This window comes from Acomys minous (assembly GCF_964271855.1).
Source record: "Acomys minous genome assembly, chromosome: 17".
NCBI classification, from domain to species: Eukaryota; Metazoa; Chordata; class Mammalia; order Rodentia; family Muridae; genus Acomys; species Acomys minous.
Genome location: NC_140500.1, coordinates 1,855,001 through 1,882,075, shown reverse-complemented (window position 1 = coordinate 1,882,075; position 27,075 = coordinate 1,855,001). Strand labels below are relative to the sequence as shown.

The window sequence follows — 27,075 nt, the reverse complement described above, 5'->3', positions numbered from 1 at the left end:
GGAGAGGACTCCATTGGTAAAGACCCTCCTGTACAAACACAAGGGCCTGGCTCTGACCTCTAGCAGGTAAGTGTGGTATCAAGCTTGTAGCCCAGCACTTAGGAGTTAGGTGGATCTTGGGGGCTCACTGCCCAGCTAGCCTAGTCTACTTGGCAAGTACCAGGGCAATGAGAGGCTCTGTCTCAGAAAACAAAGCAGGCAACACATGACTCCAGCCCTTCACACCTATGCACAGTGTGTGCCCACACACAACTCATGCACCGGATACAGACCAGACACATGACACAGAACAGATAACATCGCACCCCACAGTCCCCACCCCACCAGACGGAAAGTGAGGCACTGACGATGCGAAGTTCAGACACGCGCATCACAAGGCAGCGAGCATGGTGGTGGGCTCGAAGAGGCGGCACAGACGGCAGCTTCACAGCTTCAGTCCTGATCTTCACAGGTGTGGAGCACATCTCCATGTGCGTATCAGCCTGGGCAGTCAGTGCCCTGCACCTGGGCCGTCACTGCCCTGCACCTGGGCGGTCACTGCCCTGCACCTGGGCGGTCAGTGCCCTGCACCTGGGCGGTCAGTGCCCTGCACCTGGGCGGTCAGTGCCCTGCACCTGGGCGGTCAGTGCCCTGCAACTGGGAGGGCACTACCCTGCACCTGGGCGGTCAGTGCCCTGCACCTGGGCGGTCAGTGCCCTGCACCTGGGAGGGGACTGCCCTGCACCTGGGCGGTCAGTGCCCTGCACCTGGGCGGTCAGTGCCCTGCACCTGGGAGGGGACTGCCCTGCACCTGGGCAGTCAGTGCCCTGCATCTGGGCGGTCACTGCCCTGCACCTGGGCGGTCAGTGCCCTGCAACTGGACGGTTACTGCCCTGCTCCTGGGTAAAGAACGCCTGTCTCCCGAGGCCCCGCTGAGTACATAAGCAGTCTGGGCTACAGGTGAGGCTCCAACACCAAACCAGTTATCACATCACGGTCAGAACCAGTCCCACGTAACCTGACGTCAAGCATATCGCGTCTTAAGGCCTCTAGGAACTTCAAGAGGGCACCAGCAGTTCTACCGCCGGGACAGGAGTTGTTACCCACAGCTGGAGGCTGAGGAAGTGGGCCCTTGTGCTGGGATTCTGTTAGTCCCTGGGTTGAGTGCTGTCTCTGTCAGATGTGATGTCCAGCCCCTGACTGGGCAGGGTCTCAGCAAAGGTAGAATGCTGCAGCAGCTGGCTCTCTGGCTGAAGAGAAAGGGGCTGTCAAGCTTTCTGTCTATACTTGAACTAGGAGACTAGTTGCCCCATTGTAGGTAAGCGCAGACTCCGGTTGAGCTTTCTGGGAGCAGCTGGCCCATCTTCTGTGTGAGTGAAGAGGTCGGAGTCATAGCAGCAGACTCTCATCTTAAGCTGTTTAACTGGGTACTAGGGTATGGCTGCCGACCACTCACGCCTTGTAGAAGCTGAGCTTCAGATTGGACACAAGGTACTGTTTCTAGGTGACACAGTAACAGCTAATACTACTTCATTGTTTTGGATGCTGGGTCCTTATACACAGTGTTTATATGCTTTACATTTGGTATGAGAAAAGAGAAGTTTCTAGAATTGTTTCTATTTTATACACGAGCAGTCAGAGCCACTGTAAGCTAACCATGATAACCAGAGATCAGTGCATGTTCCAGGCGAGGGCATGGTCTGCTGTCACAGGAAGCACTGGATGCCAAGGCCCTCTCTGAAGCTTCTTGTCATGTGATCTTGCTCTAGTCATTCTGTCTGGACAAGAGAGTCATGGGGGTGGGACCCTACTGCTCCTGGAGGACAGAGTCATAAGGGTAACCTTTCCTGTCACTTGGAGGAAGGTAAATGGAAGGGCGGTGGCAGAAAGCCCGTGTGCTGCCCAGCGGACAGGCTGGGGACACTGGACTCTGTGGGAGGCAGACGGGGTGGGAAGCTGGCAGAACTGACAGTGCGTCCCTTAGAAGAGGAGTTGTCCTTAAGTCAAGCCTTGCCTTCCCAAGTGCTTCGGGAATGCAGCCTGCAGGCACGCGCGCGCGCGCACACACACACACACACACACACACACACACACACACCTCTTTCTGCCCTTCTTGCTTCTCTTAGTGGTGTACAAAGAGCATTTTTAAACTTGAAAGCTTTTGACCAACCCCCCATCCCCCCAACAACTGGAATACCAAATTGAGCTTTTGTGCCAAAGCCAAAGCCTGCTGGGTTGACTCAGGATAAAGGCTGAAGTGTTGGTGTCCTAAAACATGACTGTGTCTGCAAAAGAAGTTCCCAGTGGCCACCACGCTCCACTAGACTTTAACCGGACTCTTCTTTCCTTGAGCCCTCACTCTGGGGCTGCCCTACAGGGCCAACAGCAGCTCAACTGCAAAGGCACAGAGGAGAGTGAGGGCTGGAGACTCAAGGCAGCCTCGCTGGCTGCTTTCTTCTGCTAGAAATATCTGTGCAGGGAGAGTGGACTGCAATCCTTCCAGATAATGTAAACAAATCCCCGGCTTCTTTAAGACTGCTTCCTGTGGGACTCTGCTCTGGCCTGGGCTCTGTTTATCACTGCCAGAGCCTCAGGAATTCATGACGTGAACATAGCTATGGGGGTAGTGCTCACAGAAGTGCTGTAACGGTCTGCTGTGCTCTCAGTCCCGAGGTCACAGCATACTTTCTCATTTCCCAGATAAATCTGTCACACAGCCACTGACTGGGAGAAGAAAACAGTGGAAACGGGGTATTTTCAATGAAGTAGAATTGTTTCAACTTTAAGGGTTGCTAAGGACCTCAGGCGGTGCAGCCTGGCAGGATCTGGCAGGTGTCTTTCACACACTAACAACTGGTCGGTACTGGCTGGGTTTGGGTTCACAGAGGACAGAAGAGTAGTAATGAGTGGTGAGGAGCAAAAGAAAAAAAATCCTAAATACTGAGACATTTGGACTCTGTGACAACGCAAGGACCACAAGTGCTCCTAAGTCCACAGAGAGGATGAAGACTGGGGGTCAGATAAAGGAGCAAAGCAATGTCATGTGATGTATTGAACAGAGGACTCTAACGAGGCCGTGAGGAGGCCGTGAGCAGGCCGTGAGGTGCTGTGGGGAGATCTGTGCTCACTTCATCACAGGAGGTCTGATGGCAGAAAGAAAACCACAGAGAGGAGACACGTAGGGCTACAAAGTGACAATTCACAATCACAAGCCCTTCAAAGGTCAGTAGGAATGAAGAGAAGGGAAGAAAGGAAAGGTGAGCAGGGGTAAGAGACCAAAGGTCAAAGGTCAGAATCCAGGCACTGTAGAAGAAAAAGTATTCATACTTAGAAACTTAGCGTCACAGCCATGTTGGAAAGCACCCAAGTGTAAGGGAGCTGAGCACCCTTGGAGGGAAGGGTGAGCAGACACGGGGGGGGGGGGGGGGGCTGACATCAATACTGAAGGTCACTTCTGATGACAGCCGAGGTTGTGGAGCAGTGAAAAGTGGAGTCGCTGGTGACGCTGGAAGAGTGCAGAGAACACTATGAGATGCAGAGATGCAGACACAGATGACACGTGAGATGTGAGATGCAGAGATGGAGATACAGATGGCACATGAGATGCAGAGATGGAGATACAGATGGCACGTGAGATGTGAGATGCAGAGATGGAGATACAGATGGCACGTGAGATGCCGAGCTGGCTTTGGAAGCTGGAGACACCTACAGAAAGGTAGCAAGAGTCAGGCTGAGGTGAAGTAGGAGAAACAGACTGGACTGGGGCTAGAGACAGGAAAGGCAGTTGTCACTCCAGAGGCCACTGTGAGGGGGAGGGGAGACTTCAGGCTGAGGACATGTCTACTCGCAGCTGATGAGCTCACACGGTGGCAAGGTCAGGGGAAACGCACCGGGAGCCACTGAACTGGCCTTCTGTGCTTATGTCCAGTCTGTGACTGTCACCCCAGCACTCAGGAGGCTGGGGAAGGGGGCGTGCCATGAGTTTCTGGCCAGCCCAAGCTACAGAGTGAAACTCTGTCTCAGAAGAAAATAAAGCGGAGAGGTAGAGATCTACCATCTTGTCCGTATATAGACATCTCTCATAAAGTTAAACACATGTGGGCTAATGGAGGTGCTGTGAGGAAGTCTGGCCAAACATTTAAATTTACTATGAAATAATGGTTATGTCTGTATGTCCTTTTCAGTCTTCTTCCTGAAGGGACTGACTAAAGAAGAGAGCACACCCCGCACACTGTACTTCAGCTGAACACACAGCTCCACGGCTGGGCATTCCAGGACCTCCTATCACTGTTCCCACCGTCAGACTCATGGACACACTCTGGACACCTCGTCCTCTAGCGTGGGTGGCAGGGGCTGTGGCAGTGGGCAGGTAGGACACGAATCCTCACATTCTTCATTTTTCACTTTAGTCACAAACGGCAGCATCTACTTTAATTATGCTTTCGTATGAACGTCCCTATACCCTGACACTGTTAAACACTGTTGTGTCCTCTTGACACACTGGGGACTCCTGCAATCTTTGCCCATAAAAATCACAAGCTTTTCTTGTTTCTTCTTTTTTTTTCTTTTCTTTCTTTCTTTCTTTTTTTTTTTTTTTTGTTTTGTTTTCTTCTTCGATGTTTTAAGTCTCAAGAAAAACCATTATTAATCAATGTGAATTGAGGGCTGCTTCTTCTTGGTCTTCCACCATAATGTGCTGAACAGGCTCGAACAGAGAAGTGCCAATGTCTCAAGAAACAGCTTGAACGAGACCACATACAGGCAGGTAACTCCTGTGCACTGAGGAAGCAGGGAGACAGAGAGAGAGAGAGAGAGAGAGAGAGAGAGAGAGAGAGAGAGAGAGAGAGAGCATGTGTGTGTGTGTGTGTGTGTGTGCGTGTGTGTGTGTGTGTCTGTCATATAATTCCAGTGACTTGCAGTGAACTGCCTGGCATTCTCTGATAGAGAAACTTAGGCCTGGACAAAGACCCGAGTTTCCTTCAGAGTCAAGTCCAGGGAGAAGCCATTCCCACATGTGGTTATTGTACACTTGAAATACAGCTAATCTGAAATGGGCTGTGAATATCAAATATGTATGAGATTTCACAGATTTAGTGTTAGAACGCATGCTATCTAATTCATATCTTCAGTGTCTTATGCTAAAAATTTAAATCATTGTAAAATATTAATCACACACTAAAATAATAATTTAGACATATTAGGGTTTAATTAAAGATATGATTAAAGTTCATTTTTATATACTGTAAAATATGACTTCCTGGCATTGCATACAGAGTTTTCACGCTGTTTCTAGCAGGTAGCTGGTGACCACGGCACAGCGGGCTGGCACTTTCCACTTGGGCCACTAGGAGGCAGCGGTCAGTCTGTTGAGTTAAAAGGCCAGAGGTTCCTTTAACCTGAACTTTGGCGTCCTTTCTAAACAGGACTGGTCAGATCTGTGCTGGTCACATGCGGAGTGAGCACTAAAGTTGTCACCACAGGAAGAGGCCTGGTCTCATAAAGCAAACGGCAACAACTCAAACGATGCCTCAAGAGAACGTCCAGAGTAAGGATGCTGAAGAAACAGCAGACCCTCATTTCGCCCCTTGGCAACATTTGTACCCTTTTCCTGGTTTCCACTTACTGCTACTGGCCCACAGGCCCATTAGGGGAGGCGAAGGCAAGCTCAGAGCCATCTAAATGCAGATTAGCCGTGCAGCCTTCTGTGTCACCTTCCCCAGTCACTTAGCAATGCAACCTCTGGGTAATGAAAACAAACTCAGCTGTTTCCTGTGGGCAGACTATCAGGAAGTCTACACATGGCCAAGGCAGGCTCCTGCACAGCTTAATACTGTGTAATCTGGGAGCTGGGAGCTACTTAGGAAACATAGGAATGTGAAGAAAAAAGACAAAGAGCCAAAGGGCAGAGTTCAATCCGGGGTCAATTACAAGCCTAAGGTCCCCAGAGCTCTCTGGAGGAGCCGGTGAGGAAATTATGTAGTGCAGCCAGGCACGCGCACATATATATTACAGGTGTGTCGCACATATAACTTACTTGTCAGGTAGGACATATCACACAAATGTCAGCTGTTAACCTGGTTTCATCCACTGCGCTCTGAGAAATGGCTGCTCCCCCCTTCCTAGGAGCCCCATTCCCTCCCCTGCTGGCAATGAAGGCCCCGGCGCCACCCCAGACTTGTATGGACGTAAAGTTGTACTGTTGGCTTGGGGAGTAAGTGATTTTGCCGAGAGAGGGAAAGCCTTCTGCTGGGGGGTCGGTAGCTTCTCTCACTGCCAAGTAGCCATCACCGAGTTCTAAAGCATCCTTTCCTACAGTGCAAGCCAGACGTAGCCAGAGGAGAGGTCAGGGCCCCTGCCACAGAGCCATGCTGCACAGAATGCGCAAGGAACTCTGGACAACACTCACGACAAGGACTCTCGCTCGCTCTGCAGCCAGCCATTCAGCTTGGCTTAGAAAAAATGCTCTTGAGAAGGACTCTGAAAGCAGTGTGTAGAAGCCAGCTGCCTGAGGAGACGGCTGCGGGGTTTTCTACCCACTCAGTAATGAAGCACACACGGCCGCCGTAGTGTCGTCCAAGCCCGCATCCTTACAGCTTCACAAGGATCTCACAGAGGCTCTGACGTGAACTGAAGGTGCTGCCTGCAGCCAGTTGTCTCGGTAGAACTCACCCTGCTCAGGCCTTCTGGTCTCTCATTATTCTATGCTTTAAGATTATTTTCATCTACGTGTACGTGTATATAGGCATGTGCACATGTAAGCAAGTGCCCATGGAATCCAGAAAAGGGCATTAGATGCTCTGAGCTGGAGTTACAGGCAGCTATGAGCTGCCCAGAGTAGGTGCTGGGACATGAACTCTGGTCCTCTGCAGGAGCAATACTTGCTCTGAACTTTTGAGCCACTTCGCAGCCCCGCTTGAGAGCCAGTCTAACTCCAAACGAGCCTGAATCTGCTTTTGTTTGTTTGTTTGTTTTTACCTTAACCCAAGCTGAGCATGAGTCCTGGTCAGGCCCTTCATTTCCCTCAGAGAGCACTGCTTTCTTTGAAGCCTATAACGGAAAGCTAGTCCTGGACGGGGTGCGCCACAGAGCCCTTCGTAAGATCCACAGGACTGGAAGCCCAGGAGGCTCTCCGCGTAACACAGCACATACTAACTTTTCTTGATAGACCATCTACGACTGATCCCAGAAAGACACACTGACAAATACAGCTTTTAGCTAACAAGAAATAGAATTAGGAGCCAGGCATGGTGGTGCACGCCTTTAATCCCAGAACTTGGGAGGCAGAGGCAGGAGGATCTCTGTGAGTTCGAGAACAGCCTGGTCTACAAAGTGAGTCCAGGACAGCCAAGGCTACACAGGGAGACCCTGTCTCCTGTCTCGAGTGTGAAAACTCCTCATCGCTGGTACAAAGCAGCAGCAGCAGCAGCACAATGAACCAAGATATTTGAACTCCCTAGGTAACCCTGCAGCAAGGAAGCCACGTGACTTACTTGAGGAGATTGCCCAGGTTGAAGAGTGCGCGGTTGTGCTGCGGGTGGAGCTGCAGCGCCCTCTGGTAGTACGTCTTTGCTTCTGCAGTGTCCTTCGTCAGGGTCCCGAGGTTGTTCAGCGCACTTGCATGGCGCGGGTACAGCCTGGAAAATCGAAGTGTTAAACTTGGACTTCTAAACTGGCACTCCAAGCCTGCCGCAGCCCAAATGAACCCCAACTCTTCCGTGTAATGGAGCGCCTGCATCATACTTTAAGGGCCAAGGAATGCCTTTTGCAGCTGAGGCATCTAAATAAATACAGCGGAGGGCGAAACCTTTAAACTTAGAGGTATAAGGAAATAAGCCCAACACTGCACAAGTAAATAGTAAGAAAACCTACAAGAGTAAACACATTTTATTTAGTCCCTCAGATCTTCCTCGGCCTGGATGGGAACTTTTTTTGAGGTGGCACAGCCCACCAGGTCCCCTGAAGGAGGGATCTTTTCAAGTATCTGTGGATCTGAAGCTAAGTAAGACTTCGTCAGCTGAGAAAGGATGGAAGTCAGGTAACATCTCCCCATAGGAAAAAGAACTTGATCTTGACCTTTTCCCTTATTCTTCCTCACTTTCTTTCCACTTAGCCTGACAGGGTTCTCAGAGTCCTGAGAACAGTTCAGACACAAAAGTAGCATGCAGTGAAGTAAAGGCAGCCTCCCTAACACTCCATAGAAATTAAAATCAGGGCTGAGTACGAATCAGCCTGAGAGATCACTGGTTAAGGGAAGGAGGGATCGGGCCACACAGTCAACCCTTCTGACCCACATGGAGTGGACACACAACCGGACAGGCTAGAAGGCCTGCCACACCCACAGAGCTGCCCTTTAATGCAAAAATCCAAGACAGTGCCCCAGCATGTGCTGATGCAAATGGCATTTTGCCTTTTGAGGCATTTTTTTCATACATCACCTCATTTAAAATTCCTAATGTAGTATTTTACCACTGAGGAAAGAGAGGCCAGGAAAAAATGAACTAAAGCAGCAGGTCCCTCTCTCCCCTCTTTCTCCCCCCCCCCCCCGCTCTCCCCCATCTGTCTCTCTCCCTGTCTCTCCCCTTTCTCTCCCTCCCCTCTCTCCTTTCTCTCTCTCCCCTCTCTCCCCCATCTCTCTCTCCCTGTCTCTCCCCAGCCACTCTCTCTCACACACCCCAGAAACACTTGTCCTCGTAGTTGTTAAAAAGGTAATTTCTGTTGATCCATTTGTTCCCCAAATATATGAATCATTCAACCCTCAGCAAATAAATGAATTGCTATGAGTTGGAGCTTCTATTTAGAATATTTTAATATTTCCTCTAAGCATTCACTTAGTTTATGATCTAATAGGAGCCAGTTCTCAGAGGGAAAAATTAAATCAATGCAATATGTAAAAACGTTGGCTACAGAGATAATCTATTCACTCCAAAAACATTGCCTACCATCTTAAAACCATCATTACTGTCAGGTCCAGAAGAAACTCCATACAAATAGGGAGCTGTGGTGCTTTTAGCGTACCAGAGCGCCCCCTGGCCACAGGCCCTGTCAGTACCCGAGCCGTGCTGGCATCCTGGCTCCTCTGCCCCTCCCCCCATCCCTATCCTGAACTTCTCTAACCCATGGGCTTCCCTCCCCCAGCCTCTCATTCCCTCATAGCCTGCTCTCAGCTACCTGCTGTCTTGGCTCCTCTTCCCTGGTCTCCTCTGCCCTCAGTCTCTCCGCCTTCCTCTCTGTCCCCTCACGCCCAAGTCCCTTCTGCAGGCCACCTTCTGTCTACTACTTTCTCTCCCTCACATCTACAATGAGAGCCTTTCGCTCAGTTACACCGTGGCAGCCATGTCCTCAGCTAGGGTTAGAAGCACACACTGTATGGGAACTAGCTGGAGTCAGCAACACTCAGCCTGTAAGAGGTGGACTGCTGCCTTCAGGACTACTGTTAGTGTGGGAGCACATGTACACACGTGTGTGTGTGTGTGTGTGTGTGTGAGTGTGTGTGTGCGTGTATGTCTGCAGGGAGGACGCTGAGTGTCCTGCTCCATCATTCTCAGCCCAACAACACTCAGCCTGTAAGAGGTAAACTGCTGCCTTAAGGGCTACTGTTAGTGTCGGAGCACACGTACACACATGTGTGTGAGTGTGTGTGTGTGTGTGTGTGTGTGTGTGTGCGCGCGTGCGCGCGCTCATGTGCACGTATGTCTGCAGGGAGGACGCTGAGTGTCCTGCTCCATCACTCTCATCCCTGTTTCTCTGAGACAGGGCCTCTCACACAACCAGGAGCTAGGCTGGCAGCACAAACCCCACTGTGCAGCCCCCCCTGCATGGTGTGTGTTTGGGGGTGGGGGTGGCTACAGGCATAAGCAGCCACACCTGGATCTGTACATGGGTGGGCCTGAACTTAGGACTTCACGCTTGCTCATTAAGAGCTCTTACCCACGGTGCCATCCCTCCAGCCCCTATCTGCAAAGGCTCATATGGGATTAAAGTTTGAGCTTGTATTTTGTTTCACTAATGTATCTTAAAAGTTAAAAGTTGGGGCTGGAGAGATGGCTCAGTGATTAAGAGCACTGTCTCCTCTTCCAGAGGACCTGAGTTCAATTCCCAGCACCCACATGGCAGCTCACAACTGTCTGTAACTCCAAGATCTGACACCCTCACATTGACATTCACGCAGGCAAAATATCAATGGACGGAAAATAAAAATAAATAAATTATAAAACTTAACAGCTAAGGATGTTGTGAGTTTTTACCCTTTTGGTATGTTATTAGCAATTTTACTGTTCAAGTAACATCAATTCATGTGCTGTAGTTTGCAACTCCCTTCCAGAGCATGCACACCTCACTACGTGTCTGGTTTTCATGCCACAAATTTATTTATTTGAAGTTAAAGACTCTAAGGTGGGATGTTTATTTTCTATTTCCTGTTGAGAAAAAAAAAAACATTACAAAGGAAAGCCTGGCTAGGAAAAAATATCCCTTTACAATTGAAGTTTGATTTCACTGGACTGAAGTATACACAAAATAAGCTTCTCTCTAGACAGCGATAGACTTAATTTTGCATATTTAAAGAGCTTGGTTCCTTTGTGCACAATTATCCTGTCACTAGCCCCGGGGGAGACAGATGGGCTTCTGGGTTTGCTTAGTAACCTGCTCTGCTGCGTCCTTTTTGGCCCTGGCTTCCTGGTCCCTAGGAGACAGCCTTAGGGGTGACATATGACCTTTCTCTCAGTCACCTCCCTGTTGCTGTGCAGGAACTGCTCCCAGGGGATTGGCCGAGGCTCTGCAGAGTGAAAACATTTTCTCCAGGCCCTCAGGAAGTGAGTCACTTGTAAGTGGCAGCACTGGCCTGACTGCAGAGAACTTTCTGGTAGGAGCTGGGAAATGTAAACACCTCTGCTCGGCTCCCTGGGAATGGCTACCCCGACCGGAGTGGACGGAAGCTGATCCACGGGGAGAGCACTGCACTAGGGGGCAGACGCCAGCTGCATGTGCCAGGGATGTGTATGAGTTAGCTGCCTCTTACACAGGCCCCGTGACCACACGCCAGGCTGGCTCTCCATCCCTCAAATCACATGCGGACAGGGGAGCTAGTTGGTAAACTCTCTGTCAAGCAAGGACGGCGGTCTGTGTTGGGCGTCCCAGTGCTCCTGTGAAGGCTGGGCATGTTGTGCGTGTCTGTACACCAGGTGTTCGGGAGCAGACGCAAGTGGGCTCCTAGGGCTTCCTGCCGCTTGTTGACACAGTCAGTGAGCTCTAGGCTCAGTGAGATGTCCCAGAAAACAAGGTGAAGGGCAACGGAGAAAGACTAACCTCTGTCCTCCACACTTACCTGTAAAAGTGAGTGCACCCAGGCACACACCACACACCCACACACCACACCACACACCCACACACCCACATACCACATACCCACATACCACACACCCACACACCACACACCCACATCACACCACGTACCCACACACCACATCCACACCCCCCACCATACCACATACCCACACACACCATACACACACCACACCACACACACACCACACTACACACACACCACACACACCACACCACACACACACATACCATACACACACCACACCACACACACACCACCCTTCCACACACACACCACACACACATACACCCATACTACACATACACACACAACCCACACCATACCACACATACACTCACACACTCACAGACACACACACCTCACCCCCCCATACCACACACACATACCACACATACCCCCGCCCCACCCTCTTCACTGTCTCCAGGCGTCATGAGAAGCTCTGGTTTCTTTCCTGCAGGTGGAGGCTGTCATCTCATCTCCATCACTGCCAGCTGGAGGGATGTGGACGCCAGCAGGACTCTTCTTGTCTCCACCGGGACCTGGGGTAGTGCCTGGCTGACAAGGGCTGTTTAGACTGGTGTCAAGTCACTGTGCGCCACGCCCTTGCCATCCTTCCTGTGTCTGTGAGAGTGCTCTGGACAGATGGCCCATGTGCAAACCTCTGGCCCCAAGTCTAGGTCCTGGGAAGTCTAAGCTGGTTAAGTGAAAGCAAGATGTGGGAGGAAAAGCCAGCAGGGCAGAGCTCTCCTGAGGATGAATAATGACTTTCATTTTGAAACTCAGCTGATAAATGGGCCGCAATCTCACTAAAATTCAGTATTTTTCTAAATAATGTTAATTCCTTAAAATTTATGAATACAAAACCTAATAAACAATACATACATATGTGTATCTATGTTTGTGTATACACATGTGTGTATGTGATATTTATGTGTATGTAGCATGTACTGTGTCATTTAAAAATGTAATTTCTTCTTGGTTCATCAAAAGAAGGAACAAAAATAATTACAAATACCTACTTGTGATATTGGAAAGCTCTTTTGTCCTTCACAGATAAAAATGTCCACCTGAGAGGGTTTAGGTGGACAGCATATCACCTGAATACATTATTGGGATGGTGGTGGCTAAATTTTAACTGTGAGTTTAAGACAAAGCCATTTTTGTAAAAAGAGTTCCCTGCGTGAGAAAGGTCACAGTCCCTCTATCAGGACAGAATCCTTCACAGAGAATGTCTCAGGGGCTACAAGTCCACATGAATGAGAGTTCCACAGAACCTCCCTTGACAGGAGAGACGTACATCTGTCTGTCTGTCTGTCTGTCTGTCTCCCTCCCTCCCTCCCTCCAGCCCTCCCTCTCTGTCTCTCTCTCCTGCCCTCACACCATTCTCTTTCTTTCTTTGGGGAAGGAGTGAGAGTTAAGGCAATTCCTCAGCGTACAGCCCCAGCAGACCTACAATTCACTGTACAGGCCACGTCCAAACTTCAGCTCTCCCATTCTGGGATTGCAAGTGTGCATCGTTTTCTTGCTCACAGGAAGTCTCTCTGATCCACCTGGACAAAGGCAAACCTTGGAGTCTGTCCCTGGTGCTGGTTCTTGACTGACATGATTATCAGCCTGACACTAACCACGCAGGAGATTTCAACAGTTAGTGAGAAGACACCAAAGCTGTAACCTGCAGTGAGGCTGTGAGTCAGAAAGCCTGTAGTCATGTCGCCAGATCTCCAGGCAGCCGTAACGCAAGTAAATGTCCTCCAGAGACTCAAACTAAATGACTGCTAAGACCCAGATGTGTCTAATGAGGCCTTTTTTCACTGTATTCACTGCCTTGAAATATTTTACAGACAGGTAAAATATAAGTGTGGGAAGAAAATGTTGTATTTCTAAGGAAAGCCAGTAAAAATTAGAAACACTAAAAAATGCATGGTTTGTTAAAACTTTTGCCAATGATTTATGAAGAAACTGTAAAAGACTGGAGGAAAAGAAGAAAACATCTTAGCTAATCTGCTCAAACGACTGCATTTATTTTATCTGCCTCTAACAAAATTGTAACGTTGCCAACTCTAACCAGCAAGTTCTTAAGGACTTTGTTTGTTACTAGAAACCTGGTGAATGGATGCACAGCTGAGATTTCAAGGCAAATAAAACACTGAGCAGTGTTCGTGAGGCTGGGCCTGTGCTGTGGGCCTATAATCACTCAGGAAGCTGAGGTAGGATTGCAATTTCAAGACCAACCTAGGCCATTGAGACACTGTTAGAAAGCAGACTGTAAAGGGGTCTGGGAAGAGGAATGGGGAAGAAAAAAGAACAGGAGGAGGGAGCGGGAGGAAGAGGAGGACTGGTTTACATTGTCTGCTTTCACTGACTTTCACAACTAGTTAACAATCAATGAACAGCCAAGAGTGCATCAGCGCCCCCTGCGGCTGACCAGGTGGGGCCGCCCCCTCCTCTGGACTTACTGGGTAAGGCACTGCTAGGGAACTGCTGGATTGCTTGGAGGTCTCTGAACTTTCTCCTCCTATCACCATGAAATGGGGGGACCTGTTCCTACACAGTTCAAAGTTAGGAAGCTCTGGAGGTAGACAGTGGATAAACCCATGTTTTCTGATTCTCTCACATGGGAGTCCTGGGCTTTAGTGTCAAAATTAAATGTGAAGTAGAGAGCTGACCCTCACAGCAACACAAAGCTAACACTTACATGCTTAGCCTTTGTAGAAGACATCAGGGAAGGTGTCTGAGGTGGTGTGCATATGACAGGAAGGGCTCCACAGACCCTTGGTCCTCAGCAGGAGGTGCTGTTTGAGAAAGCTACAGAACCTCCTGAAGAAGGAGGCTCACTGGCTGCACGCCCTCTGCCCTCTGCTCCCTGACAACACAACAGAGACTCCACGGCCTGCAGGGTCTACATGGTCACTTCAGTAGTTAGGGGGCACCGGTAAGCTGATTCCAGACCCCGCTGCCTTCAATTTGCTGCTTCCCAGTCACTTTCTTCCTTGCTGTGGTAAACAAGCAAGAATGAGAGAAACTGGTGTTGAAAGAGAAGCAGGGCCTTCGGATAGGAAGTACGTCCCTCTCCGCAATTCCCACCAAGAAACAGCACTCCTGAAATATTGGTCCCCCTCCAATGACCAAGGATAAGCAAGCATCACAATGATGAATGGATGCGGTTTCCTTTTTGACTAACACAAAGAGTGACAACTTACTTTAAAATAGAAAGTAAAGCATTCATATCTGCTCGAGGCCCATGGTTTTAAATGATTTTAAATCAGGAACATTTGGGATCCAGGCTGAGAACATGAGGTAATTCACTAATGTCAGCACTGGGTTCACAGCTCTGACTACCTTCCCCCACTCTTCGGGGTACATATTTCTCCTGGAAGCAAACATTTATTTTTATTGTTTCACAGGAAAGGAGCAGATATACCAAACCAGCTACTATAATTTTGTAGTACCAACTGCCAGAAAATCCCACTTACTATATGCGTTTGGCCCAGCTGTGGATTAGAGTCACGTTTACTTTTCTATTTGAAGCTGACAGAGTTTGCAAATATGTTGATAAGCCTTCCCCCACCAACACTGTTGGACAGGCTGACTGCCCGTTTCCTTCCTTCAAGAACAAACAAGGAGCTGGGCTTGGTGGTGTACACCTTTAATCCCAGCACCTGGGAGACAGAGGCAGGTGGGTCTTTCTTTATGAGTTTGAGGCCAGCCTGGTCTATATGGCAGTTCAGGACAGCCAGGGCTACATAGATAATAACCCTGTCTTGGGGGGGGGAGAGAGAGAAAGAGAGAGAGAGAGAGAGAGAGAGAGAGAGAGAGAGAGAGAGAGAGAGAGAGAGAATATGAAACATTCACAACTAAGGTCAGAGATTACTTTCTGTGCACTGTCTTCCTTTTGTTCTGTTTTGGCTTTTGAGAGACCTGATCTCCACGGCTGTCCGTCTTGTCTCACTGATCTCAGTGGTTAGCCAGTCTTGCCTAATTGACATTTCCTAGGCCACTGAGACCATTTCAAAGCAAAGTGAATGGTGCCTAAGAAATGACACGTGAGGTGGACCTCAGGCCTCCATAAATGTGCACATATGTACAACCCACCAACATACACATGCAGAAAAGATATGAGAGGCCTAGAGCTTTCTATATGCATGCTGTTAAACGTTACTGAAACACATATCCATCCTCTAACTTACCAGTGTATTTTTAACAGGAAACTCCTGCTTTATATATGTGCATCCAGCTGAGCTCCACCCCACCGAGGTATGTATAGCAGTGACAATTATTTTTTACAGTATGTTAAACATGGAAGATGGGGAAATAAAGTGCACCCGCGGCAGACATGAATGCTGCGGCCAAAGACTCAGATTCAAGAGCCCGCCCAGCTCCAGGGTGAGTTCTCTATCAGGAGAGTGAGGGGGGGGGAGGGGGGCGGCCTGGCCACAGCACAGAGCTTACCTGAGGGCGGTTCTGTAGTGGTAGATAGCCTCCTTGTTCCGACCTTGGTCTTTGAGGAAATTTGCGTAGTTGTAATGAACCTTGGCGTTGTGGGGCAGAGTCTGAACTCCCGACCTACAATGGACATTAAAAACAAAGGAAACAAGTGATGCTAACATCAGACTCTTGCTTCACTCCCGACTTCACGAGGCTGCCTCTGAACCTCCACGGTTTCATCTCAGGCATCTGACCTCCGTCAGTTATACGCGTGTGTGCACAGGGAAGGGCCATGGCCCTTGTGCACAACTAAGAACCAACACCCTAACCGAGGGTGAACAAAATGTTCTCTGCAGGCAAGCGCAGGATCCTTCCCTCTGCTGGAGATACCCCTGCCGCTTGGTAAGGGGTGGTCATCTTTGCTAAGGCTTTCGGTGGTGGGGGTGGGGGTGGGCCATGGGGGGAGGGGAAAGGGGGCACAGCAGAGCCCAGCTGCAGACATGAGGGAGCAGAACGCAAGCAGGATGCAAAGCCTCCAACTGTCTAGGCCAGTCTGTCCTTCCGACTTAGGGTGCAGTGGGCGGAGGATCTGATGTAAGGGACAATGCAGGAAAGTTAGACCCCAAAGAAGATGATAAAGACACTGTCCCGTGTTGAGGAATGCAGCCTCAGGCAGGCCCTTCCCTCTCTCAGGCCTACTTCTAGTGAAGGGCTTTTATCTATGCATAGAAGTGAACAAGCCTGAGTGAGTCTGTGTGCAACACAAAGACATGAGAAGGCAAGATTCTCGTAAAGTGAGAGTGTGCAGCCCATAGCCGAAACTGCTCCTTTAAGGCACGGTGAGATCTGACATGTGGTGTCCTTGCTCTGAGCCTTCTTTCCACATCTGCCTTCCTCCAGCACAGTGAGTGGGGACAGTCAAGTTGGGCCTCAAGAATATGACCACATACCAGGTCTAGAATGTACGGTCTGCAGTACATGCAGCATCCCAGAAAGCCTGGTGGCTTAGTAAGAACAGTTTACAAAAGTAAATGTAACAGTCATTCAGGTCTATGTGGAGCCCCCTCAGCACCAATGGCCAGGGAGCCTGTTGGTAGGACCTTACAGGGTGAGGCCTGTGGCCAGTTATGAAACAGCCATTCATAAGTGGGCAGTGTATCAACAGGTCACAGTGAGCTCAGCCCAGAACAGAAAGAGCGAACTTCCTGAAAGCAGACAGCAAAGCTGAGCCTCTGAGGGGGATGGAGAAGCGCTGGCCAGCAGCTGGAGGGAGAGGCAGCACAATGTGGAGCAGGCGTGGCCTCAACGTGCCACGCCACTCACAGCACTTAGTGGGGGCTGTTTTGGGCAGCTGCGGAGTCTTCGGGAGGTAGAGGCTAGCTAGAGGAAGTGGGTTGAGAGCGGAGGTGGCACCCCTGAGGTTTGGGGGACTTAGTGCAGGGGGTGGGTCACACAGCCATTGCTCTCAACTACAGGTACACAGTGGGTATCAATCAGCAGTGAGTGGTGTGTCCAAGTCCCACACGGTGGAGCCCCAAATCCCGTGTTTCCCACCAGATGCTTGTCTACAGCTGAGATTGTAGGCCCAGGGGGTCCCTACAGGGTCACCCCGAGCTCTGAAGATGTTGCGAGAAGGGTGAGAACAGGAGAGAGTCAGCTCTGTCACTTGCATCTGGTGTATCAACTTGGCCTGAAGGTCAGACAGCATGTACATGGCAGGGCAGATAGCAGGTGTGTGGCAGGGCAGATAGTAGGTGCATGGCAGGGCAGACAGCAGGTGCGTGGCAGGGCAGACAGCAGGTGAGTGGCAGGACAGACAGCAGGTGTGTGGCAGGGCAGACAGCAGGTGCGTGGCAGGGCAGACAGCAGGTGCATGGCAGGGCAGACAGCAGGTGCGTGGCAGGGAGAGGGTTCAGGCACAAGGGGTCTGGGCCTGGAGTCTGCTCCTTTGCCTGAAGGGAAGTGGTGGCAAGACACTCTTGAAAACAAGTGGACAGGGCAGAGGACTATTTGGAAAGACAGCTCCTATACTTATTCTGACTAAAGGAGAAAGGGGACAGCTGACAAGGTAAGACCCTGCTTTGTAGGCAACTGAACTGCACCACACCTCCAACTCTCTTAGATGAAATTTTCATATAATTTTAAAATATGAAGGTAATATTGGTAGGGACATTCCATGCATTGTATAAAGCCTACTGGAGACATACATTAAAACACATTTTGTTAAAATAAAGTGTCTTTATATTTAGTCTCACTTACAGCCCTCTGTCTGGGGCTCACGGAGCTGCAGAGAGGCCTCATGGGCCTTGAGAAGCTGGACACAAGACCATGGGGACAGGTCAGCTGGACACAGTTGAAGCCACATTTACACCTGCTGAAGGAGCATAGCCTCTGAGTGGCAGCCTCACTTCCTGTGGATGCCTAGCCAGGGACACACTGCTGGACCACGTGGTGACTCTGCTTTCAACCCTTAGCAAAATCTCTATACTGTTTCCAACAATGGCTTGACTCATTTCCACTGCCGCTAGAGTCTGCAGGAGTCTAGGTAAGTAAGCCATAGCTGCACGGACTCCTGGCTTGCTGGGAGCAACCACTGCATGGAGCCCAGGCTGGTCTCCAGTCACAGCTCTGCTTTGTAATCCCAAGAGCACTGCACCCACATATAGAAGCCTTGCAGCCCCACATCTTCATTTCTGCTTTTGTTGGCCTGTGTTTGCCCTTCATTTGGCACTTGAGAAATCACTGCCAGGGTCCGTACCAAATAGATTTCCCCCTATTCACCATAATCAAGGTATGGTAATGCAAGGCCCATGAATAGATGAACAATAAGGAAATTGTGACTTTTATGGACAATAGAATATTATTCAGCTTTATAAAAGGCGATCGTGCCATGTGTGACACCTGAGTGGGCCTGGAAACATTATAAAAACCACATGCAGGAAAAATGCTGTGCGCACAGGAGTTTAAACCACAGAAGCAGAGAGCAGGGTGGTGGTAACAGAAAGCAGAGAGGGGGAAAGACACAGGAACAGAGTTTAATGGAAAGAAGCAAACCTAGTCAGGTGCAGTGACCCTAGCGCTTACTGTGGGCACCCTTCATGAAAATATTATAATCTTGTTTGTTTTTATCATGTCAAATAAGAGACTTGAGAGATCATAAAGTTCATCACAAATAAAGTAGTGTGGGTGTGCACACTCCAAGTGCTGAGGTGACAGAGTATGCAACTCCTAAGTGCTGGGGTCACACGGATGTGCCCACACTCAGCATTCTGTTTATGTGTATGCGCATGCGTGTGTTGCCTGCATGTGTGTCTGTGCAGTGCCCACAGAGGCCAGAAGAGAGCACCTCATCCCTGGAAGTGGAGCTACAGGTGGTGGTGAGCTGCCATGTGGGTGCTGGGAACCCAAGCCAAGTCCTCTGGAAGAGCAGCCAGTGCTCTCAGTGGCTGAGCCATCTCTCCAGCCCTCACTGCTCAGCATTTTAACACATGCATTTCACATGTCTGCCCCACACCTCTTATTTGTAGATGACTTGAGAAATAGAAGAAATGGGGGGGGGGTGACCCAGCCACCTTCTTCAGGTGTCTCTCCCGGGATTTAGAAAATGGACTCATTTTGTTCACATTACTGGGTAACAGGTTGGGAGAACCACCTCAAGTTCCTAGGTAGAGACTAAACATTCAGACCCTGCTAGTGGGAGCCAGAAAGTCAGAGCAAAGTAAGAAGAGCTATGCTTCTCCTCAGTTCTAAATCGGCTTTGGCCCAAGGTGTCATACTGCCACAGACAGATGGTGGCACTGGGCAAGGGCCACCTACCACGGGCCGTCTTCTCATTTCATTCCACGGAAGATGCTAATTATTCTATGCTGTAACCTAGGTGAAGAGGCCAGAGTCTTCCTGGTCAACCGTGGCCAAGGCCAGAAGCCGTTTGGTGTCTGATGCTGAGCCGCAGGACTCCAGTGGCATCTGCACTACGCTGGCTTCCAGGCCCCTGGCGAGTCAGCCCTCCTCTCCTCCCCGTCTGTCACCCTGCCTCCTGCTCTCCTCTTACTGCAGAACACAGAGCACAGTTATAGTCTGAGAACTTTACACAGTGTTTACGTCACGGCAGACATTGTTGGAGGCATTTCCCACACACTGTTTTATTCTTACACTACACCTTGGATAATAAACAGTGTTGTTCTCCGTGATTTTCCCAAGAGTAAGCAGTTAAACAGGTGGACTCAGCATGGGGCAGAAAGTCTAACTCCAGCTGTTACCGTCTGTCACTCACCCAGCGCTACCTCAGAAGCCAGCAGTGAAGTGTCCAAGTGTGATCAACACTAGTTCCCACAGATGAAGCCACATACACAGCTGGCCTTAAAGAAAAAAAGATCCCACAGGCCTCCAGCTTTTCCCAGGACTTAGAGCCAAAGTCTTATTTAAAGTATCAGTTACGCTGACTGCACATGACACGAAAATTGACCCGATCTTCCAAGGCCTCCCAGCACAACTGCGGAATGGTTGCTTTCCTGGTCAGCCACTCCCCACATACTTTCACCTAAAGGGACGGGAGGGTCCTGGTGCGAAGCCAGTGTGCTGCCTGGCTTTGTTGTTGTTGTTGTTTATTTTTTTAACTGCTGTCATCAGTTTGAGCTCTAGCTTATTATCCTTGGAGCAAACGATGCCTTCCACCCCAACCACCTATGTTGTTTTGATTAGGTAGCAACCATCATTAGCAGGTGCCATCCCACTGTGCAGCTTTGCCCAGGGAACACAGTCAACCACCACAGCAGAATGGCTGGAGAGTGTTTCATAAAAACATCACCTATTAAAAGTGAGAGAAAGAAGATTAAACCAAGAAACCAAGAGGAATTTCTGTGTCTGAGCTTCAATGCCCAGTGTTTCTAAAATGACTCTAGACAAGGGAAGAATGCATCAAAACAAACCAGGTGAGGAGGTAGGAAGAGACTGTGTCTTTGTGGTGTAGCCATGGGTAAAGTGTTTACGATCCTATAAACAAACCCTCACCTGCCCATCAGCTCTAATGAACCGCACTGGCTTACCACAAAGGGAAGGGGGCTGGAGAGATGGCTCAGCGGTCAGAGCACCTGTGCTGGACTCCCAGCACCCACATGATGGCTCAAAGCCATTTGTGACTCCAGTTCCTGGGATCAGATACCGTCCTCTGGCCTCTGTAGGCACCAGGCATGTAAAAGGTATGCAGACATGCATGCAGACAAAATACTCATGCACATAAAATAAAATAAAATAAAATAAACTTGTTTTAAAAAAATGAGGGGGCTAGAGAGATGGCTCAGTGGCTAAGAGCACGGGCAGCCTTTTCAGAGGATCCGGATTCAATTTCCAGCACCCACATGGCAGCTCGCAACTGTCTGTAGCTCCAGTTCCAGAGGATCTGACGCTCTCCCACAGACACTTCACACAGTCATACATGTGGGCGAACACCAATGTTCATAAAATAAAACTATAAATATATTATTTTATGAAAGAGCTGAAAGTAGAGCAGTAGTAGCTTGGAAGAAGGGGGTCAGCGGGAAGAGACAGAAGACAGAAGACAGAGGGGAGGGAATGAAGTGACCACATGCCTTATAGTCACGCCAAGAGCGTCCACATGAAGCCGTTATTGTGCGTGATTAAAAAAATAAGCCCTAACACCTACCCAGATCTAGCCAAGGGACAGAACATTCTCCACAGTTAAGTGGAGACTAGGAACTGACTTTCACATGGACTCTGGTACCCCATATTTGGCCATGTCCCCTTGATGGGGAGGCCCGGTGGCACTCGGAGGAAGGCTAGCAGACTACCAAGGAGAGACTTGATACCCTATGAGCATATACAGGAGGAGGAGGTCCCCCTCAGTCACAGTCATAGGGAAGGGAAATGGGGTGAAAGCAGGAGGGAGGGAGGAATGGGAGGATGCATGGGATGGGATAGCAAATGAGATGTAATATGAATTATTTTGTTTTTCAATAAAAAATATATTTAAAAAATGCTTTACCCTACAGCAGGCCCTCTATAGAACCAGGTGGCAGCAGCGCTGTGTTGGTAAGTGACGCCCAGATAGGCACTCTAAGTTAAAAATGCCTCTGTTTTGGGGTAGGAAGATCAGACATACTCTCCACCCACCTCAGTTCTCACTGTGTAGCCTTGACTGCCCTGAAACTCTATGTAGACCAGGCTGGCCTCAAACTCGAAGAGATCTGCCTGCCTCTGCCTCCCAAGTCCTGGGATTACAGGCGTGCTCCCCCAAGGCTGGCCTCAGACATTACTTCCAGCAGGTAGCAGAGCCTAGTGAACATCCACTCATCCATTTGTTTATGCATTCATTCACTCTTTCACAACTAATATTAATATTAATATTTTGGGATCGGCTGAAAGCTATAGGTTAACATATATACACATAAATGGATACACATGTACATATACATATATAAACACATATTTATATGTTTATGTATGTATAAAATGTGTTTACATACTTATAAATATGTATGCACACACTCATATGTGTATATGTGCACATACCATATATACACAGGCACACTAATGCACACACTCACATAAGAATGATGCTGGGGGTCCAACCCAGTGTGCTCGGCAAGTGCTCTCTACTCCTGAGCAGCCAATATTAACCCAGCAACACATGCTTGCGTTCAGGAAAAAATTCCATCACAGAGGGAAAAAAAAAAACAGAAAAAGAAAGTCTTATTTCCTCACCTAAATTTATGTTTAAAATAAACAATGAGATCAGAGATCATGATTTAATGCTCTGGAATATTCCGGAGAGAGGCACTGCCTGTCTTACGCCCTTGAACTGGCTGAGTGCCGAGATGAGGCGTGTAGATTTCACTTCGGTGACTGACTTCACAGCCCAGCTCATCAGTAGGTGTTTCCACCCAACTTCCCAGACCTGGAATCTTCTTGCTCTCATAAATCCACTTAGAATGAATTCGTGTTAAATTTTATTATCACCTTAGAAAAATCCAAAATTAAGCCCCCAAATAAAATTATATCTTTCGTTTCAAATGTATTAAAAGTGGCTTTCTAGATGAGCACGCACCACAGGCCCATGTTACTTCGTCTGGAAGCGCGGCTGCTACCAGTGAAAGGGCGCGGCCACACGCGCGTGCCCTGTGTAGTCGTACCTGAATAAGGACTCTCTGGACAGCCAGATCTCGTTCTGCTTCACCGTTTTCCAGGAAAAGAGCAGCAGCAGCAACACAGTGGCCGTCACCAGGGAGGTGGCCCCACAGCGACTCAGCCCAGCGCAGAGCTTGCTCAGTCCATGCACGAGGAGAATGCAGTAGCCCATGCTGGAACACAGCAGAGGAGCAGGTCAGTGTGGGTGAAAGGTCACCGTGGGTGGGGGTCACTGTGGGGGGCTGCTGTAGGTCAGAGGGTCAGTGTGGGTAAAAAGTCACTGTGGGTGGGGGTCACTATGTGGGGGGCTGCTGTAGGTCAGAAGGTCACTGTGGTGGTTTAAATTGAGTGCCCCCCATAGGCTCATATATTTACATACTGTCACCAGGGTGTGGCACTATTGGAAGTGTTAGAAGGTCTGGCTTTGTCACTTGGAGGTTGTGGCTCTCGGCTGCTGCTCTAGCGCCTGCTTGTACGCCACCACTCTCCCCAGCGTGCGGACTGAGCCTCTGACACTGTAAGCAAGCCCCCAACCAAATGTTTTCTTTTATACGCGTTGCCTGGGTCATGGTGTCTCTTCACAGCAACAGAACAGTGACTAAGACAGTCACTGTGGGTTGGGGCTCATTATGGGCGGATAGTTCCCAAACACGATATTAGGACAATCAGGCTGCCCTTGCTAGGGGAACACATATGAAGTCCCTGTCACAGACATGTGTGGGTTCTCAAAGGCACCAACTCACAGGGCGGCTCACTAGCTCTCCAGACCTGGTGTGAAGTCACCGACTCAGAGCCTGGAGTGGACGCCCTGCCTGGGCCCTGAGGGGACTCCCTGGCCGAGCCTCCTCATGCTTCCCTCACCAGGTGATGAGCTGTGTTTGAGTCCAGAGCCTGAGCCACCGCTGGTCCTACCCCAGTGGACATCTGGGAGGGACAGCAGTCCCTGAGGACCAGCGATGTGCTACGTAAATGGCAACTGAGCAAAGCTGCCTCCTGAGCTAGGCTGCGGGGTTTCCCATTGGCTCTGCGCGAGCTTGCCCAGGGTTTGGTAGCAGCACACTTCTGAAAACACACGGTCTCTTCCTGTACTCATGTCCCCACAGAGGTGCTTCTTGTTGGCAGAACAGACGCAGAAGAACATAAGATTTGCCAAAGGGAGTCCCCTATCCTAGCTACACCCAATCGCACCAACTTCCACGTTAGCTCTGTGTTCATGAGCGCTCACTAGTTGCGGGGACCAGATCTGCCCTGTGACAGAACAGCAGGAAGGAGGAGCTGGAATCCAAGAGCTGCACAGCAGTGCACTCAAGTGTGGGCAGACAAGGGCCGCAAGACCGTGACTGGCACCATCACATCCGTATGTCTGGGTGCTCACGGGACTTCCTCTGTGCCAGGCTCTCCACAGCACTTCAGGGCAAGGACAGTACTTTTCACGTGTTACCTAATGTGAGCTTCAAAGCCTCTACGTCATCGTGTCCTAAGTTAAATGACTCGCCTACAGCCCCAAAGCTAGCACTCAACACGCCAGATACGCAGACGTTGGCAGAGTGCAGAAACTGAGAGGCCTGGAAACTCCTTCTCTACAAGGGTGGGCAGGAAGTAGTGCAGATGTTTACAGATGGGGGCTCAGAGCGCCCAAGCACCCTGGATTTACCTGCTGGACTGAAGCAGCATACTCCCGTCTGCATGATCTCCCCACTCCAGCCTCCCTCCCTCCTGTCCCTCAGGCCTGTTTTCTCAGAAACACAGGAAAGGGCTTCTTCTCAAGCTCCGCCATCTACCTAAAGTTCGGATCCACCAAAGAAAATGCAATCGCCTGAGAGCTCCTTAGGGAAATGGCATTACCTGAGGAAAGATTAAGCTATCATAGAAGAGACTGAAACCAATCACCACAACTGTCTGTTCTCTGGCCCGTCATCTCCTTCTAGAACTACCTATGTGCCTCCACTGGCCTCTTCCCTAAAAAGAGAGGACAGAAGCTGTGGCCTGCTCTGAGGTTCAGACTCACTGTGCTGTCTGTGCACAGTGATACATCTGTTTGCCTTTTCTCCTGTCAGTCTATTTATTGTCAACTCCTTTTATAGGACACAAGTATGTGACCTTTGGAGAGCAGAGGGCTAATTTCCCTCCATCTCTGTCATCTCTCCTTCATGTTGTCTGTGTGAGAGCAAGCACACACCACGTAAAAGTGTGGGGATATCTGTGCTCCAGCAAAGTTTATTTGTAAATACAGCAGAGGGCCAGGGCTGACTCATGGGCCACGCAGTTTTCTGGCCCCTGCTCTGTGAGAGGGAAGAACTCCACCTTACCATTTGGCATAGATTTTAATATCAAGTAACATGATCATTTTTCCCAGAGCCCCTGAGTCAACACATGGCTTCAGAAATGTTAAGACATTAAAAAAAATCTCTGCTAGGTTTGCAATTTCTTGAGACCGGTTACATTCTTTCAGATACAAACACCACAGTGACTGACAGGCTCCTCCATCTGGAAACTCCATCTTTCAACATCCGCTTTAGTGCAGTTCCCAGTAGCAGGCAAAGAAGTGTGCTCTTTCCACCGCCAGGGGCAGGATGAGGCCTCACAGAGAAAGAGGAAAATGAAGCCTATGAGAAACCACGTGCTTCTGTCTCCAGGGAGATGGCACCTGAGGCTGCCTTGGTCTGGTTACTCTGACTGAGGAAGTGCTGGGATGCTGACCAGAGACTCTGCACAAAGCGCACAGGCCCCGCACCAACCCAGCACTGGACAAAGTTGGAAATCTGCAGAGCCAGAAGCATTAGCTCAAAATTGGAAGAGTTTCGCAAACCTACAAAGCCATAAGCAAATGGCTCTGCTTGTTACTAGGATTCTCTCTCCCGGGGCTCAGAGAACGACTTGTGGGGTATATTCTCTCCTTCTACCATGTGATTTCCAGGAGCCAAAATATCAGGTCATCAATCTTGGGTGTCATGGAACTTAGGGTCACAGGCAGGTTTGGCCACCCATCTTCTGCATTATTGGTAAGATCAGAAGAAAGAGATTTAATCAATGTGGTCACACTGGGAAGGACTTGGGAGGTACCCAGGGTCACAGGCCTGTACCACCAAGCACAGCTGAAAGCCTACCTTTTAACTTGTGAACAAGATCAAGCAAGCCACTGACATATTCTACAGATAAAACTAATATTGCAGGACGGACATAACCCTCTGCTTTTACTTTAAACACGCCCCAAAGGGTCCAAGCATCGCGCCCTTTGACTTGACCCTGCCCTGTTGATAGCTCTTCTCACAGGAAGTCTTAATTCCCGTCTCATGAATGTTATCCCCACATGGGTCAGACGTGAAGCCCAGGACCGCTGAGAGCTGGAGGTACCTGTGCCCAAGCCAATGGTGGCTGTTCAGAGGTGGCAGGCTGCTGTTAGCCAAGAGCAACCCACTTCTGCCCTACTTTTTCTCCACCTCGAATATTTCATGGAAAATTCTCCAGAGGGGTAAATGTATTTGGAGGTGAGTGGTTCCTCAGTCTTGGCCTAGCGTCCCAGCAGCATTCCTGAGCAGCTCCCTGGCCTGCACGAGGTGCTGTACTCCTGAGTCGGGAGGGAAGACTTCTTCATGTGTGAGTCTCCAGGAAAGATTGCTGTGTTGTTTCCAGTGTGTCCTCGGGACAACCAGGGCAACCGCCATGGGTTCCCATCTGATAACCAGCACAATTCTCCTCTGGGTCCTTTGACAATACAATGCTTCACTTCCCCTCACAGTTAACCCAGCAGCACTAAGATGTAGGAGGCCTTTCCTGGTGAATAAGGCAAGCCTCTGACGTTGGACAAAATCCTTGGTCTACATCTCAACCCTGACGTTTGTTGATCTTGGGGAAATTACTTAAATTTACTGGCTCTTAATTTCCTTCCCTTGTAAAAGGGCATGATTTGATGCTGTATTATGCCCACTGTACATTAAATAATAAATGATAGCATTAGGATTCTTGTGCTGTAGTTACATTAGGAGGAGGTAGCTAGTTTCTGCTAAATAAAACAGGAGGCAGGAAATCTGTAAGACGACAGTTGTCTCTGCACCAGCCTCTCTCCTGTAAATAGTTGGCGTTAAGCTCTCAGGCAACTTGTATGTAGAGGGAGCGCAGGCCCCTGGGTTGTATGTAGAGGGAGCGCAGGCCCCTGGGTTGTATGTAGAGGGAGCACAGTCTCC

The 27,075-nt window shown here is 49.5% G+C and overlaps 1 protein-coding gene and 1 long non-coding RNA gene across 3 annotated transcripts in view; one reads left to right on the top strand and one right to left on the bottom strand.

The window, feature by feature from the left end:
* Window positions 1–27,075, bottom strand: part of TMTC1 (transmembrane O-mannosyltransferase targeting cadherins 1) — a 188,317-nt gene that overhangs the window by 35,557 nt on the left and 125,685 nt on the right. For both annotated transcript variants that reach the window (XM_084764863.1, XM_084764862.1), the window contains exons 10-12: window positions 22,897–23,064; window positions 15,773–15,886; window positions 7,470–7,613 (exon numbers count right to left, since the gene is read on the bottom strand). In XM_084764863.1, the coding sequence (XP_084620989.1) occupies window positions 7,470–7,613; window positions 15,773–15,886; window positions 22,897–23,064 (426 nt within the window). The remainder of the gene's footprint in view (window positions 1–7,469; window positions 7,614–15,772; window positions 15,887–22,896; window positions 23,065–27,075) is intronic.
* Window positions 1,627–7,455, top strand: LOC311587734. The gene is made up of 3 exons (XR_014775954.1): window positions 1,627–1,843; window positions 4,164–4,744; window positions 5,403–7,455. It is a non-coding gene; the product is annotated as an uncharacterized lncRNA (long non-coding RNA).